General features: G+C 41.6%; 1 protein-coding gene across 6 annotated transcripts; it reads right to left on the bottom strand.

Moving 5' to 3' along the window:
* Nucleotides 1-1,537: 1,537 nt before the first annotated feature.
* On the bottom strand, nucleotides 1,538-15,559 carry mbtd1 (mbt domain containing 1). 6 transcript variants are annotated; one of them, XM_029704032.1, is made up of 17 exons: nucleotides 15,380-15,558; nucleotides 14,238-14,439; nucleotides 13,836-13,969; nucleotides 13,525-13,645; nucleotides 13,145-13,227; nucleotides 12,862-12,979; nucleotides 12,536-12,670; nucleotides 12,256-12,344; nucleotides 11,906-12,131; nucleotides 11,737-11,792; nucleotides 11,514-11,618; nucleotides 11,154-11,301; nucleotides 10,855-10,937; nucleotides 10,361-10,595; nucleotides 9,578-9,649; nucleotides 6,525-6,698; nucleotides 1,538-5,975 (listed from the first exon to the last, which is right to left on the bottom strand). In XM_029704032.1, exons 1-17 carry the CDS (start codon nucleotides 15,398-15,400, stop codon nucleotides 5,854-5,856), a joined length of 2,124 nt encoding a protein of 707 aa, XP_029559892.1. In that variant the 5' UTR covers nucleotides 15,401-15,558; the 3' UTR covers nucleotides 1,538-5,853. The 6 variants fall into 6 exon arrangements, with proteins under 6 accessions (XP_029559892.1, XP_029559914.1, XP_029559902.1 ...); XM_029704054.1 differs by lacking the exons at nucleotides 1,538-5,975; nucleotides 6,525-6,698 and adding an exon at nucleotides 8,552-9,280 and having other exon boundaries at nucleotides 15,380-15,559; XM_029704042.1 differs by lacking the exons at nucleotides 1,538-5,975; nucleotides 6,525-6,698 and adding an exon at nucleotides 8,552-9,240 and having other exon boundaries at nucleotides 15,380-15,559.
* Between the last annotated feature and the right edge of the window lie 9 nt (nucleotides 15,560-15,568).

Here is a 15,568-nt window from a genome sequence, read left to right as displayed (position 1 = left end):
CCCTTCTTCTGGTCTTTGCTAGGTTGAACCCAGCCTCATCTATAAAGATGAACTCATGTGGGATTGCATGAGCATCCATTTCCAGTACTTCCTGAAAACAAAGAACAAAAGCAGTCAATATGGTGTTATCCAGTACACACTGGGAAACAATGTTGCGTGTAGTGTACTGCAGTCAATATTGTACTTACGTCCACATATGCTCGTCTGACCTCTTTGTTTCTTTGAGAGTTTCTCACAAACGGCACCTTATAAAGTTGTTTCATTCTGATTTGGTTTCGCTTTAGAATGCGAGCCAATATGGACAGACTGACTCGTTGAATGTTGTTGAATATGGTGTTGTCTTGGATGATGTGGCTTTGGATTTCTCGTAATCTGATTTCATTATTTACCAAAACCAAGTTTACAATGGCAGCTTCCTGTACCCTGGTGAACATTTGGCCCCTTCCTCCACCATGGTTGCGTCTCTCAGTCCTTTAGAAAAACAAAAAAACAAAAATATAGGGCTTGGACAATGCAGCCTAAAGATATTTCCCCCACAGTAGAGTAAATTCTACAGGAAATTTGTGCAGTTAGTGTATGCCATTCATGAAGTAAACAGGTGTCACCCAACTGATACACTATGACATGGGGTGTACTACATAGTGTGAAAGAAATTTTGGTTACATGCCTGTACTCCAGTCTAAATGTCCAGATGACACAGGCGACAGTAAAACGGCTCAAGTTGGGCTGCATTCTATGTCCAGCCTCTCACATTGTCAGCCCATGGTTGATGACATGATCAACTAAGGTTGCTCTGATTTCATTTGAAAGTTGTCTTCTTTGGCCATGAACTCCTCTACCAGCTCTACCCCTACCTCTCACTCTTCCTCCCCCTCTCATTCTCACCCTCCCTCTTCCTCTCTCTGCAACAGCTTCCATTGTTGTTGTAAAACAAAAGGTGCTCACTTGTGGTCTTTTCATAGTGCTTACTTCCTGATTGAAGTGGTAACAACTAACCATTGAGGTGTTTGGCCAGGTGGCACATGTATTGGCCAATTAGCTCATGTAGTGTCATTTTGAATGGCAGTGTTTTGAAATGGCAAACATGTGACTTTATGTCAGATTGTTGTGTCTTATGCAGATAACCGTGTGCAGTGCATTTAAAAAGTGCCATTTTGAATTGCAAAATGTGTGTAAAGCAGAAAATGTGTTTAGACTTTTGGAGACTTTTAAGAGGTTTTGCTCTCTGTATGTCATTTTAGTGTGTTAGCAATTGGAAAAAACGAATTGCCTGTGGTGTTTAAACCAAAGGAGGCTGGTGGGAGGAGCTATAGGAGGACAGGCTCAATGTAATAATGGCTGAAATGGAATACACGGAACAGAGTCAAACGTGGTTTTCATGTGTTTAATGTGTTGGAATAAACAGAACGGTATCAATTACTATGGTTTCTCCCACCAGCCTCCTCTGGTTCAAACAGCATAGAGGTGAAGTAACCTATAGAACTACAAAGACAGAGAAAAAAATAAATTAAAAAAATAATCAGCATTGACAAATATGGTAATTTATAAGTATCATTTTAATCAGCGTAAAAAAATGTGTTTCTTACAAAAATTGTTAACAGATACCTTTTCACAGCCATGCTGAAACAGTTTGCAATACTTGGAAACAAAAGACAAAAATAATACAACCAATATTATGTCCCCAAACATTTGGTTTATTTACAAATTCAAGGTATTGTCTATCAAACCTCAATCACAGCACAAAATAACCAGAAGAAAGAACAGAAACCTCATGTATCTAGATAGAGATGTACAAACCACATTGCAACCAAATTTCTACCACAAGGGTCAGTGTTAATAATTTCAATATTATACATTTTTTTTAACAAATCATTGTTATTTGTATCCAAAATAAAACACCAAAACATAACTTAAGCCTCTCCATTCATAATTACAGTTAATGAGAATTATTTCCCCAATAAAATAACTAATAATCACTTTATCAAATATATATGTAGCACCATGATATATAACGGTTGAATATAGAGGGGTTGTCACATACAAAAAGAGACCCGTGTTAGTATTCAAAGAACAAACAGACACCTCATTCTAGATTGACTCACCGCCCCCTACTTCCACTAGACATTTAAGATACGAAAGGTTTGGATAGGTGTAAGCAATATGCCTCAAAATGCCACTAAGCCTATCAAAAGGGCAAAATGGAGCTAGTACCATCTTTCTCATACCCATCCAATCCTTTCGGATCTATAGGATACGTAGGGTTAGTGGCTAGGGGTCGATTTAGAGTGAGCGGTAGCACTACCAAAGACCATAACAGCAAAACAAGCTCAGTGTTGGTCCACAGAAAGACCTTACAATTTTACATGCACTAACTCGATTGATCCGGTCCCAAATCAGCCCCTCCCTCTACACACTTCCTGAATCGCCCCTTGTACATCTGAACAAATAGGTATGAGCCTATAATGGCATCCTGTTCTTTCAGGTCTCTAAGGGGGGATTCAGAGGTGTTGATTTTGGATTGGGCATCTCGGTGACATTGGGATATTTCTAAGAATAAAGAGTCATAGTATCACTGAAAAAGAAACCTCTCTCCAAAATGTGATTGTGCATTAGGAATTATTTGGGTTATTTGGAAGGTAGCAGCAAAGTTAGTCTATAAACAGTTGTGTCTTTTTGTTTTTCTAAGATACGTAATTTGATCAGTTAATTGGTTAAGATTACCACAATCCTTTAACGCTTTCTTTATTCTCATCTAGTTAGTCATAGTCTGTGCCAGATCTGATTTCTTGAGGTTAACAAAAACCAAATCCTGAACTCCAAACCTTTTCCACATAAGAGGATAGTGACACACTACATTTAATTATTCTGCTGGACATTGAATTGTTAATATTAATTAAGGTTATATACAATCTAAAATCCAGAGAGGAAACGGTAGAAACTATTGATCGTACATCCTTTGGAAAAGGAACTACACATGGAAACAATAATTGAGGGTAAAACCTAACTACACAAAGCATGGCGTCAAACTGAACACTGATCAAGGGGTTCTCAATGCATTGTTAATCCTTAGAACATGAAGGGTTTATGTAAAATACCTCACCAAATCAACAGAACAATAATTATTGAATACAAGAAACCATATCAAAAACGGGAGAAATCAACATTCAGACATGGACAAGAAGAAACATTAATTTGTGAGCAAGTTATTCCATTAAGACTTTCCTTTGAATAACTTTATGCAATGTCATTCTGTTTAATTTTGACTGTAATGCACTTTGCTTGACCCTTGCAGCCAAGAAAACACCGTAGAGAAAAATGCAAACATTTCCTGAGAAGTTAATTGTCAACCTTACTGGTATAGAAAGAGAGATTCTAGGTAATTTCCCATCCACTGCAACAATAACTGAGCTAGATCAACTTTTCTGTACTATTCTATTTATACATAGTGGGTTCAAATGACATCTATTATATTATGTTTATAGACCATAGTTCACATAGTTGCCATAGTTATGCAATAGAATGTAGGTCAATTGAAGCAAGTAAAATATATTGCATGTACCTTAATATCACTTCAGGGTGTTGTAATTCAGCGATCTGACATAGCAAAATACAGAAAACATTATTGCATATTATTCCATTTCGAGGACTACCTCAAAATGTGCTGTTACAAATATCTGTGTTCGGTGTCTAGTCAAACATATGAGGATATCATTATTTTTATTTGCATATGGTATATCAAGTTGCCCAAACCTGCATCTAGGATTAGAGACAGGTTATGATGTCACTATGACCCCCAACCCTGTCTCTATTTGACTGCCAAGCTCATCAGGAGGTAGTACAACAATATAACATATCACTGCGAGGGAAGAGAGGAAGTCTAGATATAAATTGTCACCACTCACTACCAGCTGCAATGCACAAGCAGATCCAGGAATTCGGGAGGATCTCCAACCAATCAGGAATCTAGCAAAAATGTATGCGGTCTAATTGGTGAATAAAGAAGCCAATGGGAAAGGTTTTCTCCTGCTATAGCCTACTCCAATCAGATCCCATTGGTTTTGTGAACGTACACTTACAAAGGCTATCAACAAAGCAATGTTTAATAAATGGAGACATTAACACCGACAAAGTTGTCATCCAGTGGCTCAGTTGAATACTTAACCAGTACACACCCATTTGGCTCTGAAATAAAGAATTACCCATAAACAAGAGGGGGGATCCCTAACCAAACGGTTTTGCAAACCTTGATGTCATTCTTGACATGTAGCCTACATTGTTTTATTTCTGATTGACATCATTTTAGGATTAAACTTTGCTCGATTGATAGAAATTCTCTCTCTTTTAAGAGACAGATTTATGAAGAGTTTGCACTTGTTTTCTTAGAAGAAAATAGGTTATGACAAGGAATAAGACATTATGGTTGAGTGTAATAACGAGTATCTAATGTGGTTTAGCTTTGTTTCTGGAGTTGTCTCCCTAGTAAAAAAACAGATGCAAACACTAGATAAGTCTGGTCTTTCTATTCTAAAGCTGCTGACATGCTAGAGGTAAGGATGGTTTCAACAAGCCAAAGAGACTGGCTGTTTGTTCCTGTAGTGCAATCTGTGACCGTGTTTATCTAGTGTATCCCAATACACACACTAGCATACTACATAGTATGCATAGCCAATACTAAGTAGTATGTCAGTTAGACTAGATGGGGTTTGTGCCCCAATAGGTTAAGAGATTCAGTCCTTTCACAAGGTTTCAAAACCCACTCAGGCCAAATCACAATCCTTATATTGAATAGGTCTCGTCTATGAATATGTATCCTTATTATAATATCCACACCACTCCCCCAAAGAGCTGTTGATAACAAATCAGCATTTAAGACAAAATAACAACCCTCCAATTTAAAAGTACAAAAACTAAAAAAAACAGAAACTCTACCAAAACTTCAAGTACTATTAGCAAATCAAAGCAAGTCCACCTGGCAAAACTGTTGGGAAAACAATTCCTGTTTTATACAGCTCTTTCCCTCCCTCCCTCCTTTCCTCGCTTTCAAGACCAAGTGAAATAAAATCCCTCCCAAGACCAAGTGAAATTCAATCCCTCCTTCCTTAGCTCTCTTACCTGAAAGAAATAAACCAAGACCTATATATCTGTCACAGTTAGTGCAGGTGTCTGTGTGTGTGTCCCCGAGTTGTGTCAGAGGTCCTGCCTGGCCTACGGCAGGGTGGTGGGAGACACAAAGTACCCAGAGAACAGGCTTCGGTTGTGGGCATCCAGAGCTCCAAGGCCCCCTGCCTAGATGCATTTATGGAGGAAGACAGAACGCCATGGTCGTATCCAATCATTCAGGGATGTGGGATTCTGATCAGGTTGTCCAGGTAGCATAGCCCTCTTCTGGGCCAGTGGCTTTAGGAAGTGTCCAGTTACCCGTTGTTTATATGGTATGTCGGTCTCACTGAATGAGTGACTGTCCATCAGGGCTCCAGGGTTTGATGTTGTAGCTTCTCAGAAGTGTTCTTCTCCCCTGGATGGTTTTGGGGAGACCTAAGTAGCTCCCTGTCTTGATTTTGTGGAGTAAGGGTTTGGGTTTCAGGGCATGTAGTCACTTAGTGTTTTTGGGGTACCAAGTCCCCCAGCAGTATTCTCCCCTAATTGCAGTGTTAGAGGCCATATTTTCTGGATGAGGTTTTTTAGAGCTCTCCATGCTCCCTGCCCTGTTGCTCTTGTCTTGGTTTAGGGATGTGTCTTGTCCTAGTTGGGGGTTGTAGGCAGTGTCTCTCTGGATGTTGGATTTCAGGGGTTTCTATTGTCCGGCTCCCCCTACCCTTCCAGGCTTAGCATCCGATCCCCTGTCCCCCCCTGTCAACAGGGCTCCTGTTTGATGTAGTAGCTGCCAGAGCCGTTGCTCTCCTGGTCTGAGACGCCCTGGGAGAAGGTGAACTCATCCACTTCAGCCTGTTCCTCCTTAAGACGTAATAGAGACTCTAGGGTGAGGGAGAGAGAGAGGGAGTTAGCAAAATAGAGGGTTACATAATTTTGAAAGAAATTGTCGAAACCCTGTCCAGCATACCAAGACAGATAAATGTTTAACACCAAGACAGAACAAAATAGCTAAACAACCATTACATTTTATTTTTTTTATCTTAGGGGGTAAACAACCATTTTTAGTCACAAAACGTTTTTCAGCACAGGAACAGCTATCCTTGTTAATACCTAGCTCTCCATCTGAGCCTGTAGTTCCTGTAATGAAACCAGACTTCTACAGTATATCACCACTTTTCCTCCTTCCTGCAGACATCCTGCTCACCTACTATGCATCATGAGGTGAGAGGAGAAATTGCCATTTCTCACATTAGTACTTAAACTTCAATAACATGACACAGAAACAGGTGAATAGAACTTGCTTTCATGCAGGTGTATCCAACACACAGCGATCGCCCAGCAGGGTCAGCACCTACAGTGGCTGAGGACTGAGCCCTGTTAGTCCCTCTGTCTGTGTGGAGGTCTCAGAGGTTATTTATTGGTAGTGTTACCTGGTTTGTGGGTGTGATGGTGGTGGTGGTAGTGGTGGTGGGTGCGGGACCGGGGGGCCAGAGTGGGGCCCTGGCTGGAGTAAGGGGGCGGACTCTGCTCTTCGTCCTCCCCTGATAGGCTCCTCCTCCTGCCTGCCTGACTGAAGAGCCGACGACCAACCGGAACCTTCCGCTCTAGACACCAAGTTAGACTCAGGTAAGCTACTAAGGGTGCTACCGTTCCCAACAGTGTACATTTGAATGTTCGGTTGCATAGGGTTACTTTATATGTATTTTGAATAATAAAATAAATACTAACTTATTAATTCATTAATTATAGATCCTATTGTGTGTGTATATAAAGGTAAATGACCTAGATAATCACATGATTTAATGAATTATAAAGCATATACAGTTGAAGTGGGAAGTTTACATACACCATAGCCAAATACATTTAAACTCAGTTTTTCACAATTCCTGACATTTAATCCTGTTAAGAATTCCCTGTGTTAGGTCAGTTAGGATCACCACTTTATTTTAAGAATGTGAAATGTCAGAATAATAGTAGAGAATGATTTATTTCAGCTTTTATTTCTTTCATCACATTCCCAGTGGGTCAGATGTTAACATACACTCAATTAGTATTTGGTAGCATTGCCTTTAAATTGTTTAACTTGGGTCTAACGTTTCGGGTAGCCTTCCACAAGCTTCCCACAATAAATTGGGTGAATTGTGGCCCATTCCTCCTGACAGAGCTGGTGTAACTAACTGAGTCAGGTTTGTTGGCCTTCTTGCTCGCACACGCTTTTTCAGTTTTGCCCACAAATATTCTATAGGATTGAGGTCAGGGCTTTGTGATGGCCACTCCAATACCTTGACTTTGTTGTCCTTAAGCAATTTTGTCACAACTTTGGAAGTATGCTTGGGGTCAATGTCCATTTGGAAGGCCCATTTGCAATCAAGCTTTAACTTCCTAATTGATGTCTTGCGATGTTGCTTCAATATATTCATATATTTATCCTGCCTCATGATGCCATCTATTTTGTGAAGTGCACCAGTCCCTCCTGCAGCAAAGCACCCCCACAACATGATGCTGCCACCCCCGTGCTTCACAGTTGGGATGGTGTTCTTCGGCTTGCAAGCCTCTCCCTTTTTCCTTCAAACATAACAATGGTCATTATGGCCAAACAGTTCTATTTTTGTTTCATCAGACCAGAGAACATTTATCCAAAAAGTACGATCTTTGTCCCCATGTGCAGTTGCAAACCGTAGTCTGGCTTTTTTTAATAGTGGTTTTGGAGCAGTGGCTTCTTCCTTGCTGAGCGGCTTTTCAGGTTGTGTCGATATAGGACTCGTTTTACTGTGGATATAGATACTTTTGTACCCGTTTCCTCCAGCATCTTCACAAGGTCCGTTGCTGTTGTTCTGGGATTGATTTGCACTTTTCGAACCAAAGTACATTAATCTCTAGGAGACAGAACGTGTCTCCTTCCTGAGCGGTATGACGGCTGCGTGGTATCATGGTGTTTATACTTGCGTACTATTGTTCGTATAGATGAACGTGGTACCTTCAGGCGTTTGGAAATTGCTCCCAAGGATGAACCAGACTTGTGGAGGTCTACCATTTATTTTCTGAGGTCTTGGCTGATTTCTTTTGATTTTCCCATGATGTCAAGCAAAGAGGCACTGAGTTTGAAGGTAGGCCTTGAAATACATCCACAGGTACACCTCCAATTGACTCAAATTATGTCAATTAGCCTATCAGAAGCTTCTAAAGCCATGCCATCATTTTCTGGAATTTCCCAAGCTGTTTAAAGGCACAGTCAACTTAGTGTATGTAAACTTCTGACACACTGGAATTGTGATACAGTGAATTATAAGTGAAATAATCTGTCTGTAAACAAATGACTTGTGTCATGTACACAGTAGATATCCTAACTGACTTACCAAAACTATAGTTTGTTAACAAGAAATTTGTGGAGTGATTGAAAAACGAGTTTTAATGACTCCAACCTAAGTGTATGTAAACTTCCGACTTCAACTGTACATTTTCAAGTTATTTTATTCTGTTGAAATAGAATATTTCAAAAACCTCAATCATGTTTCAAACGGTTCAGAAGAATGACCTCTGATCCATTGTGAAATGTTCTAAAACATGTTCTCAATACACCCAAGGTAAGCCAGACTCAAGTAAACCAGCTAGCGTTGGTGTGTGACCACATGTCTGCACATAGCCCTGCTAAACCACTTCCTAAGACGTGAAACAAGCTGTGCTTGGAACATAGAGGTACACGGATGGCTCTAGATGGATAGAACCAGTTTCAGCATAGACATTGCCATCGAGACCTTCCACCATTTTAAAGTGGTCAACTGGGTGGGGATTCCTATGGGTTGGGAGTGATCAGCCAAATATTTAGGCTTTAAGCTATATCACTGCCATTTAGTGGCCACAAATGAATAACACAGAAGAAGACTCCAGCACAGCAGGGGACGATAAATCAACAATATTATCTTTATGCTTTTTCAAACACAACAGAAGAACATTCACTACTTTAAAAATGGAGAGAGCCCCAATGGCACTGCCCATGTTGTCATGGACACCATAATGGTACAGATTTAAAAATAGGACTTATCTTTCTCTCTATGGTTTGGACCATCACACCCAGAGTTACAACACCCTCGCCACCTTTTTGGCCCTCACCCAGAGTACCACAGCTTCCTGTCATGGGACTCATGCCAACCAATCAGATCCCAAGGAACAGACAAGAAAGAAAAAACTAAACATTAACAGAAATTCTAAACTAGATAGATTTCCCCCCACTAGAGTGTGGAACAGTGGAGGCTGGTGGGAGGCGCTTAGGGAGGACAGAGTCATTGCAATGGCTGGAATGGAATCAATGGAACAGTATCAAACACACGGAAACCACGTTTGACTCCGTTGCACTGAATCCATTCTAGCCATTATTACAATGAGCCCATCCTCCTATAGATCCTCCCACCAGCCTCCACTGGTGTGGACCAACGAAAGGAGGGAAAGAGGGAAGCAAGTGATGATGAAAGAGAAGAGAACTCACTTTTCTTTTGTCCTTTGTATTGTTGGGCTTTCTTCTTGTGCTTAGGTACAGCTGCTGGGATTTCTCTGGCCACTGAAATGACAGTTGGTGTGTTACATGTTGGTGTGTTTGTGTTACATGTTAGTGTGTTAGTGTGTTACACGTTGGTGTGTTACATGTTTGTGTGTTAAATGTTTGTGTGTTACATGTTGGTTTGTTACATGTTGATGTGTTTGTGTGTAACATGTTGGTTTGTTACATGTTGATGTGTTGGTGTGTTACATGTTGGTGTGTTACATGTTGGTGTGTTACATGTTGGTGTGTTACATGTTGGTGTGTTACATGTTGGTGTGTTAGTGTGTTACATGTTGGTGTGTTAGTGTGTTACATGTTGGTGTGTTAGTGTGTTACATGTTGGTGTGTTAGTGTGTTACATGTTGGTGTGTTAGTGTGTTACATGTTGGTGTGTTAGTGTGTTACATGTTCGTTTGTTACATGTTCGTGTGTTACATGTTGGTGTGTTACATGTTGGTGTGTTAGTGTGTTACATGTTAGTGTGTTACATGTTAGTGTGTTACATGTTGGTATGTTACATGTTGGTGTGTTACATGTTGGTGTGTTTGTGTGTTACATGTTAGTGTGTTACATGTTGGTGTTACATGTTCGTGTGTTAGTGTGTTACATGTTTGTGTGTTACATGTTAGTGTGTTAGTGTGTTACATGTTAGTGTGTTAGTGTGTTACATGTTAGTGTGTTACATGTTAATGTGTTACATTTGGGTAGAACTGTGGTGTTTGATCTCACTCTGTGCGGCGGGGGGCTGTAGCTGGTAGCCGGTCAGCTGACACCAGCCCACGGGGTAGAGGTCAGACGACTGACAGTCCACCCATTGGTCGTACTCGTCCTCCCAGCCGTCAAAGTGGATGCGCAACAGGCGGTGGACGATCCGAGTCACCGTGGCAACACACACCAACCTGGGCTCCATCAGGTCCACGGCCTCCAGCTTCATACCCTGACGGAACCCGTGGTTTGGAACATCCTGGGCAGGGGCAACAAGATGGCGGAGGCAAAGACGAGAGACATTTTAGGTTCATGGTCAATAGTGTTTTTTCCATAATTTTTGAAAAATGTCTTACATCAAACATGTATGTAAGCGAAAAATAGATAATTTGCCTTGTAGGTAATGCCTGCTTGTAGTCGTTTGAAGGATAATTTTCATGTGATCATAGAAAGACAGAACTACAGGACTGCGCTAACCAACAAAACAACACAGCCACGATGTCAGGAATCAGTCCTACCTTGTTAAAGAGCTTCACAGGAGCGGCTATTGAACTTGTTTCTCTGAGGTAGTCAAACCATTTAAATGGCAGTTTAGTGTACCCTGTGGGGCAGAGTCAGTGGTAAGGCTGGGTTAACACACAACCCTTGACCAGAGAGGCCAAAGAGGAAGAGGAACAAGAGCTACCTTCAACAATTGGGACAAAGAGATACTATCTCAATGAGACTATCCTTAATTAAATAAACAACGGTTGAAAAAAAAATACCTGAGTGAGGGAATCTTGCAGTCTGTAAAAGAAAGATGGGGTAAGAAGTGTACCTCTAGGGTGTGTGAGTTCGATGTTGTTGATTTCACAGAAGCCGGCAGGGAAGATGGAGGGAGAGGTGGAGTGGTAGCAGAACCAGTCTGAGCCGTTCGTCACCTCCGACCCGTCGACGCCGATCATGAGGTACCCGTCTGCCAACACCTGAAACAGACAGCAAACATCAATCTAAGATGTATACAACTCAAAACCTTAACAGGTGACCGGGGACCGAAGGTAAGTAGAGGGAAACCCCAATCCAGGGGAGCCAACAGCGGAGTATTATGACCCTTGAATTTTACCACGGAAACGACCCAAACTGTTGCCATGCCTTTATTACAGTGTCTACACAGAAAGTGGAGAAGTGAGACAGTTACCTTTCTTACAGTGGCTACACTTATAGCTGAGAGGTTAAGAGGGTCGATGGCCTCTAGTTTCATCCTGTCCCTGAACCATTCACCACTCTGGTCCACGTCTTTCACCTGAGGAGATATCACAGATTCATTCATCATTCTGGATACGTACATTGGAAAATATCCATACAAACCACAGAGGCACAAAGACTTGGGGCATTGTAAAAACGTGGTGTATTTACAGTACCTTGGCAAACAGCTGGGCGGGGGCGTCCATTTGACCATCGATTTTCTTTGACACATCTGGGAAACAAACATTGTCAGCAGAGTCCGAAAACAAACACATTGGACTAACTACCTATCTAGGCCTAACTCACTAACAAATGAACTACCCAAAACCAACTAACTTGACTGACCAGATCGTTTGAAGCGGTGTCCGATGCTCCGGGACCATCCGATGGAGTGTATGAGCGGTGAGTACATGTGACACCAGAAGTCGTCAGAGCCCTCCTCGTAGACGAGCCTCAGCCGCCCCCCAATCACCTGCTCCACCAGAGCCACCCGTGTCCGGCACAGGTGGCTCTTATCCACCACCTCCACACGCATCAGCTTCTTAAAGGGGAACTGCATGTTCTCATGGACCTGGGTAGAGAGGGGGGAATGAAAGGAAGCGCTAAGAGTAGGTGCTTTTAGAGAACTAGGTAGAGTTTAAGCCATCGTCCTTACCAGTGTTTACGTCTTGCAGCTCAAAATTATGAAATCTTACCTTGGTGGCAAAGTCCGGTGGTAGTGTTTTGGCTCCAGTGAGACGCTTCACAAGGAAAGCTTTCCAGTTAGAGTACTTTAGCTGTATCGCTGAGAGAGAAACCAAAAACATAATCCATCATCAGTCATTCAATCTGTTTTCTATCTTCTGTTAAGATCAAGGCATGTTAAAAGGCATGTTAAAAGGAATGTTAAAAAATGAATGTTAAAAAAGGCATGTTAAAAGGAATGTTAAAAAGGAAAGCGTGTTACTATGATCATGATTATGGAGTGATGTTTACATTTGGGAGGTACGAGCGGTTTCCCGCTGGATGCGCACCACCCTACGTGGTGAATCTCTGGAACACAGAGGTTGCACCAGAAGTCCCTGCTGGTGTCGTTGTCAAAACCCTCGTACCGCAGCAGAGCCTTGAACCCTGGGGAAGAGAACACAAACAGAAAGAGCCTTTCACGGGACATCTTTACAACCCCATTACTGTGCATTATTCTAAGAAACATTAAGAATAGTCTGCTCATTATGGCAAACAAAATAAAAAATACTTTTAAAATTGTAAAAATTGTTTGGTTACACGGATAAAATTCCCCAAGTGGTTAGATGTGTTCTTACCTGACAGTTTGACGATCCCTGCTACCCAGTAGACTTTAGTAGAGAGGTTAGTATCGGAGTTGAGCACCTCCACCCTCACTCCTTCAGCTAGGTCTCCCCAGCACGTACCCATAGGGACCTGAGACACCAACAAATAATGAAATGTAACATAAGTTCATAATATATCCCACAAGGTACAATTGTGTTGATCAAAACAAGGTGGATTTACAGATATATAACCTTAGTATCTGCGATAGACTTCAATACAGGACAATTTGAATGCCTAGCTGTTGTTTAAACGTACGTGCTTGAAGCAGCTGACTGGTGCTCCAACCAAGTTATTGCTACAGATGTACCGCCCCCAGTCAAAGCCTTCAACAGGAACCACTGTAGGGGAGAAGGAACAAGGTCAACATCACCTTCACTATACTGGGTCAGGACAGAGAATGTGTGTTCTTATGACTAAAACCATCTTCCATTCAAAGCCATTCTTCTGCATGACAACAATATGAGAGATTGTGTGTTCTGTCTATAATATAATATATGCCATTTAGCAGAAGCTTTTAACCAAAGCGACTTAGTCATGCATGCATACATTTTACATATAGACGGTCCCGGGAATCGAACCCACTATCCTGGCTTTGAAGCGCAATGCTCTACAAACTGAACTACAGGTGGACTCGCCTGCTTTCGACTTAGCCTGGTTCTGTTGTTGTTGACTTGCTTGGTACTGGGCGTAAGCTGCCAACTTTGCCATGAGAGGCTGTTTCTGTAAGACCTTGGCCTTTTTCGTAGGTGGTTTACCCTTCAGTAAAAAGCACAAAACATTAACAGTGAGATTAGATTGAAGAAACAAAATAACAAAATATGCCCACACTTTTTACTGGTTATGTTCTCTTGCATTTCCAATGGAAATAGAAGAAGAAGATGTTCTAATTCTACTATCTGGCTACAACAAATAACATACAGAACATAGTATGGGATTATATGGTTACCTGGAGTCTAGCCAAGATGCTGGCTTTCTTAGAGTTGGAGGAGTAACTTCTAGAGCAGGAGACGCTGCAGAAGCGTTTAGTTTTGGAGTAGAAGGCGTCTCGCACTCCGACCATCCCACACATCTCACACGTGGCTGGAAAACAAGGAAACACAAACATTTCCTGGAAACTCAGAATAAAGCAGGAAATTCCAATTCATTCAAAGCAATGTATTCTTCTTTCATCAGTTATTTTTCTCAACTATATTGTATGAAATGACAGGATAGCTATGACAGTAGCAGGCCGGGATCTATGTCAATCACAGGCAGCCACTTAATTCACGTGCTCAACCGGTTTTGTGCAATCACCCCAGAGACACTGACTGACCCATAGGATTCTATATCAATATTTCCCTGTACTGACCCATGCCGGTCTTGCCGTCGGGATAGGTGTAGACCTGTCCATTGTTTTTGATGATGGGCAGGCTGGCGGGGATGGATGGCACCTCGTCCTCACTGTCTTCTGAGCTGGAGCTACTGGTGCTCTCCTCACTGCAGCTGTCGTACCGGTCAAACATCCCAAACGAGTCCTGGCGCTTACGCTCCGAACGCGGGGTACGTTCAGCCTGGAAGGAGCAGAGAGAGGGAACGCATGACGCCTACTGACACCAATTGTACAGTGAGAGGGATATAATATAATTTCTTATTGACAATTGTTTTTCTTTCAACAAGTGAATAATCACAACTTAAATAACATGTTTTATTATGGCATATTAGTCCTAATAGAAGATCGGTATACTTGGAAACAGTGTACGGTAAACAATGTGATACAACAGCCACACTGATATGTAGCAGATAAAACTACCATGGCTAGGCATATGTACATGGCTACAGACAATGAGATGAGAAACATCCATACCAATACAGTTACTAGCATCGGATAACAAAATTTAACTGAGCAATAACTGAGTCTTACAAAAAATACAATACCAGTTTCCTTGCTATATAATCACAAAGCCGCCTAAAAGTGTTCATTTATTTACCACCTCTGCACATGATAGTAGCTGGTAGCTAACGCTAGCTTGCTAACTTAGCTGTCTGGAGAAACACCTCCAGCTAAACGATCCTTTCTCCATCTTATTCGCACTAACGTTACTGGCTAGCTAGCTAGTAATGTTATCGTTAACACTTAGCTAGCTAACATTGTTAAAACGGATTGTGCAGAATGAATGTGAGAGACATGGGCTGGGCCTTAGCTAGCAAACCTGTTTTTCCAGTTCTAGCGTTAGTTACTTGGCTAGCTGACCTAGCTACCGTCAGTTACAAGACACCGCTTGCAATAAATTATTTAAATGAGTAGCCATTTACCATGTAAAAACCGAATAAAGTATCCACATATTCACTTTCCAATAAAATAAGGGCTGTTGGATATTGCTATTTTGGGGATTCAATCAGCTGTTACTACAATCCGATAACGAAGAGGGAGCGCTAGCTAAGGCTAAAGTTAGCAAGCTTGCTACACAACAAATCGGATACGGACGGACCACATCCCGAACATTAACTCACCAAATCCCTTGTGTTCTCCATCAGCCCTTCATATAGTTAGAGTATTTTATTGGCTCAATTAGAATAGTAAACCCCCCAAAGTAGGGGGTTTAATAGCTTGAAAAAGCTAAACTCAGAGCCCCGAAAGGAACTCAAGCAGGATAGTATCAACAAAAATACCATGTATCAAATGAGCATGCGCGATCAGAA

Source organism: Salmo trutta, chromosome 2 (assembly GCF_901001165.1).
Source record: "Salmo trutta chromosome 2, fSalTru1.1, whole genome shotgun sequence".
Lineage (NCBI taxonomy): Eukaryota > Metazoa > Chordata > Actinopteri > Salmoniformes > Salmonidae > Salmo > Salmo trutta.
This window is presented reverse-complemented; position numbering and strand designations above follow the sequence as displayed.

What these genes read in the sequence shown, in the direction of transcription:
- mbtd1 (XM_029704032.1), bottom strand. Translation starts at nt 15,400, where the DNA reads ATGGAGAACACAAGGGATTTG. An exon ending in TGGAGAACACAAGGGATTTG is followed by an intron (nt 14,440 to 15,379) that starts GTGAGTTAATGT and finishes TGCTCCTTCCAG; the next exon opens with GCTGAACGTACCCCGCGTTC. An exon ending in GCATCTTGGCTAGACTCCAG is followed by an intron (nt 13,646 to 13,835) that starts GTAACCATATAA and finishes TTTTTACTGAAG; the next exon opens with GGTAAACCACCTACGAAAAA.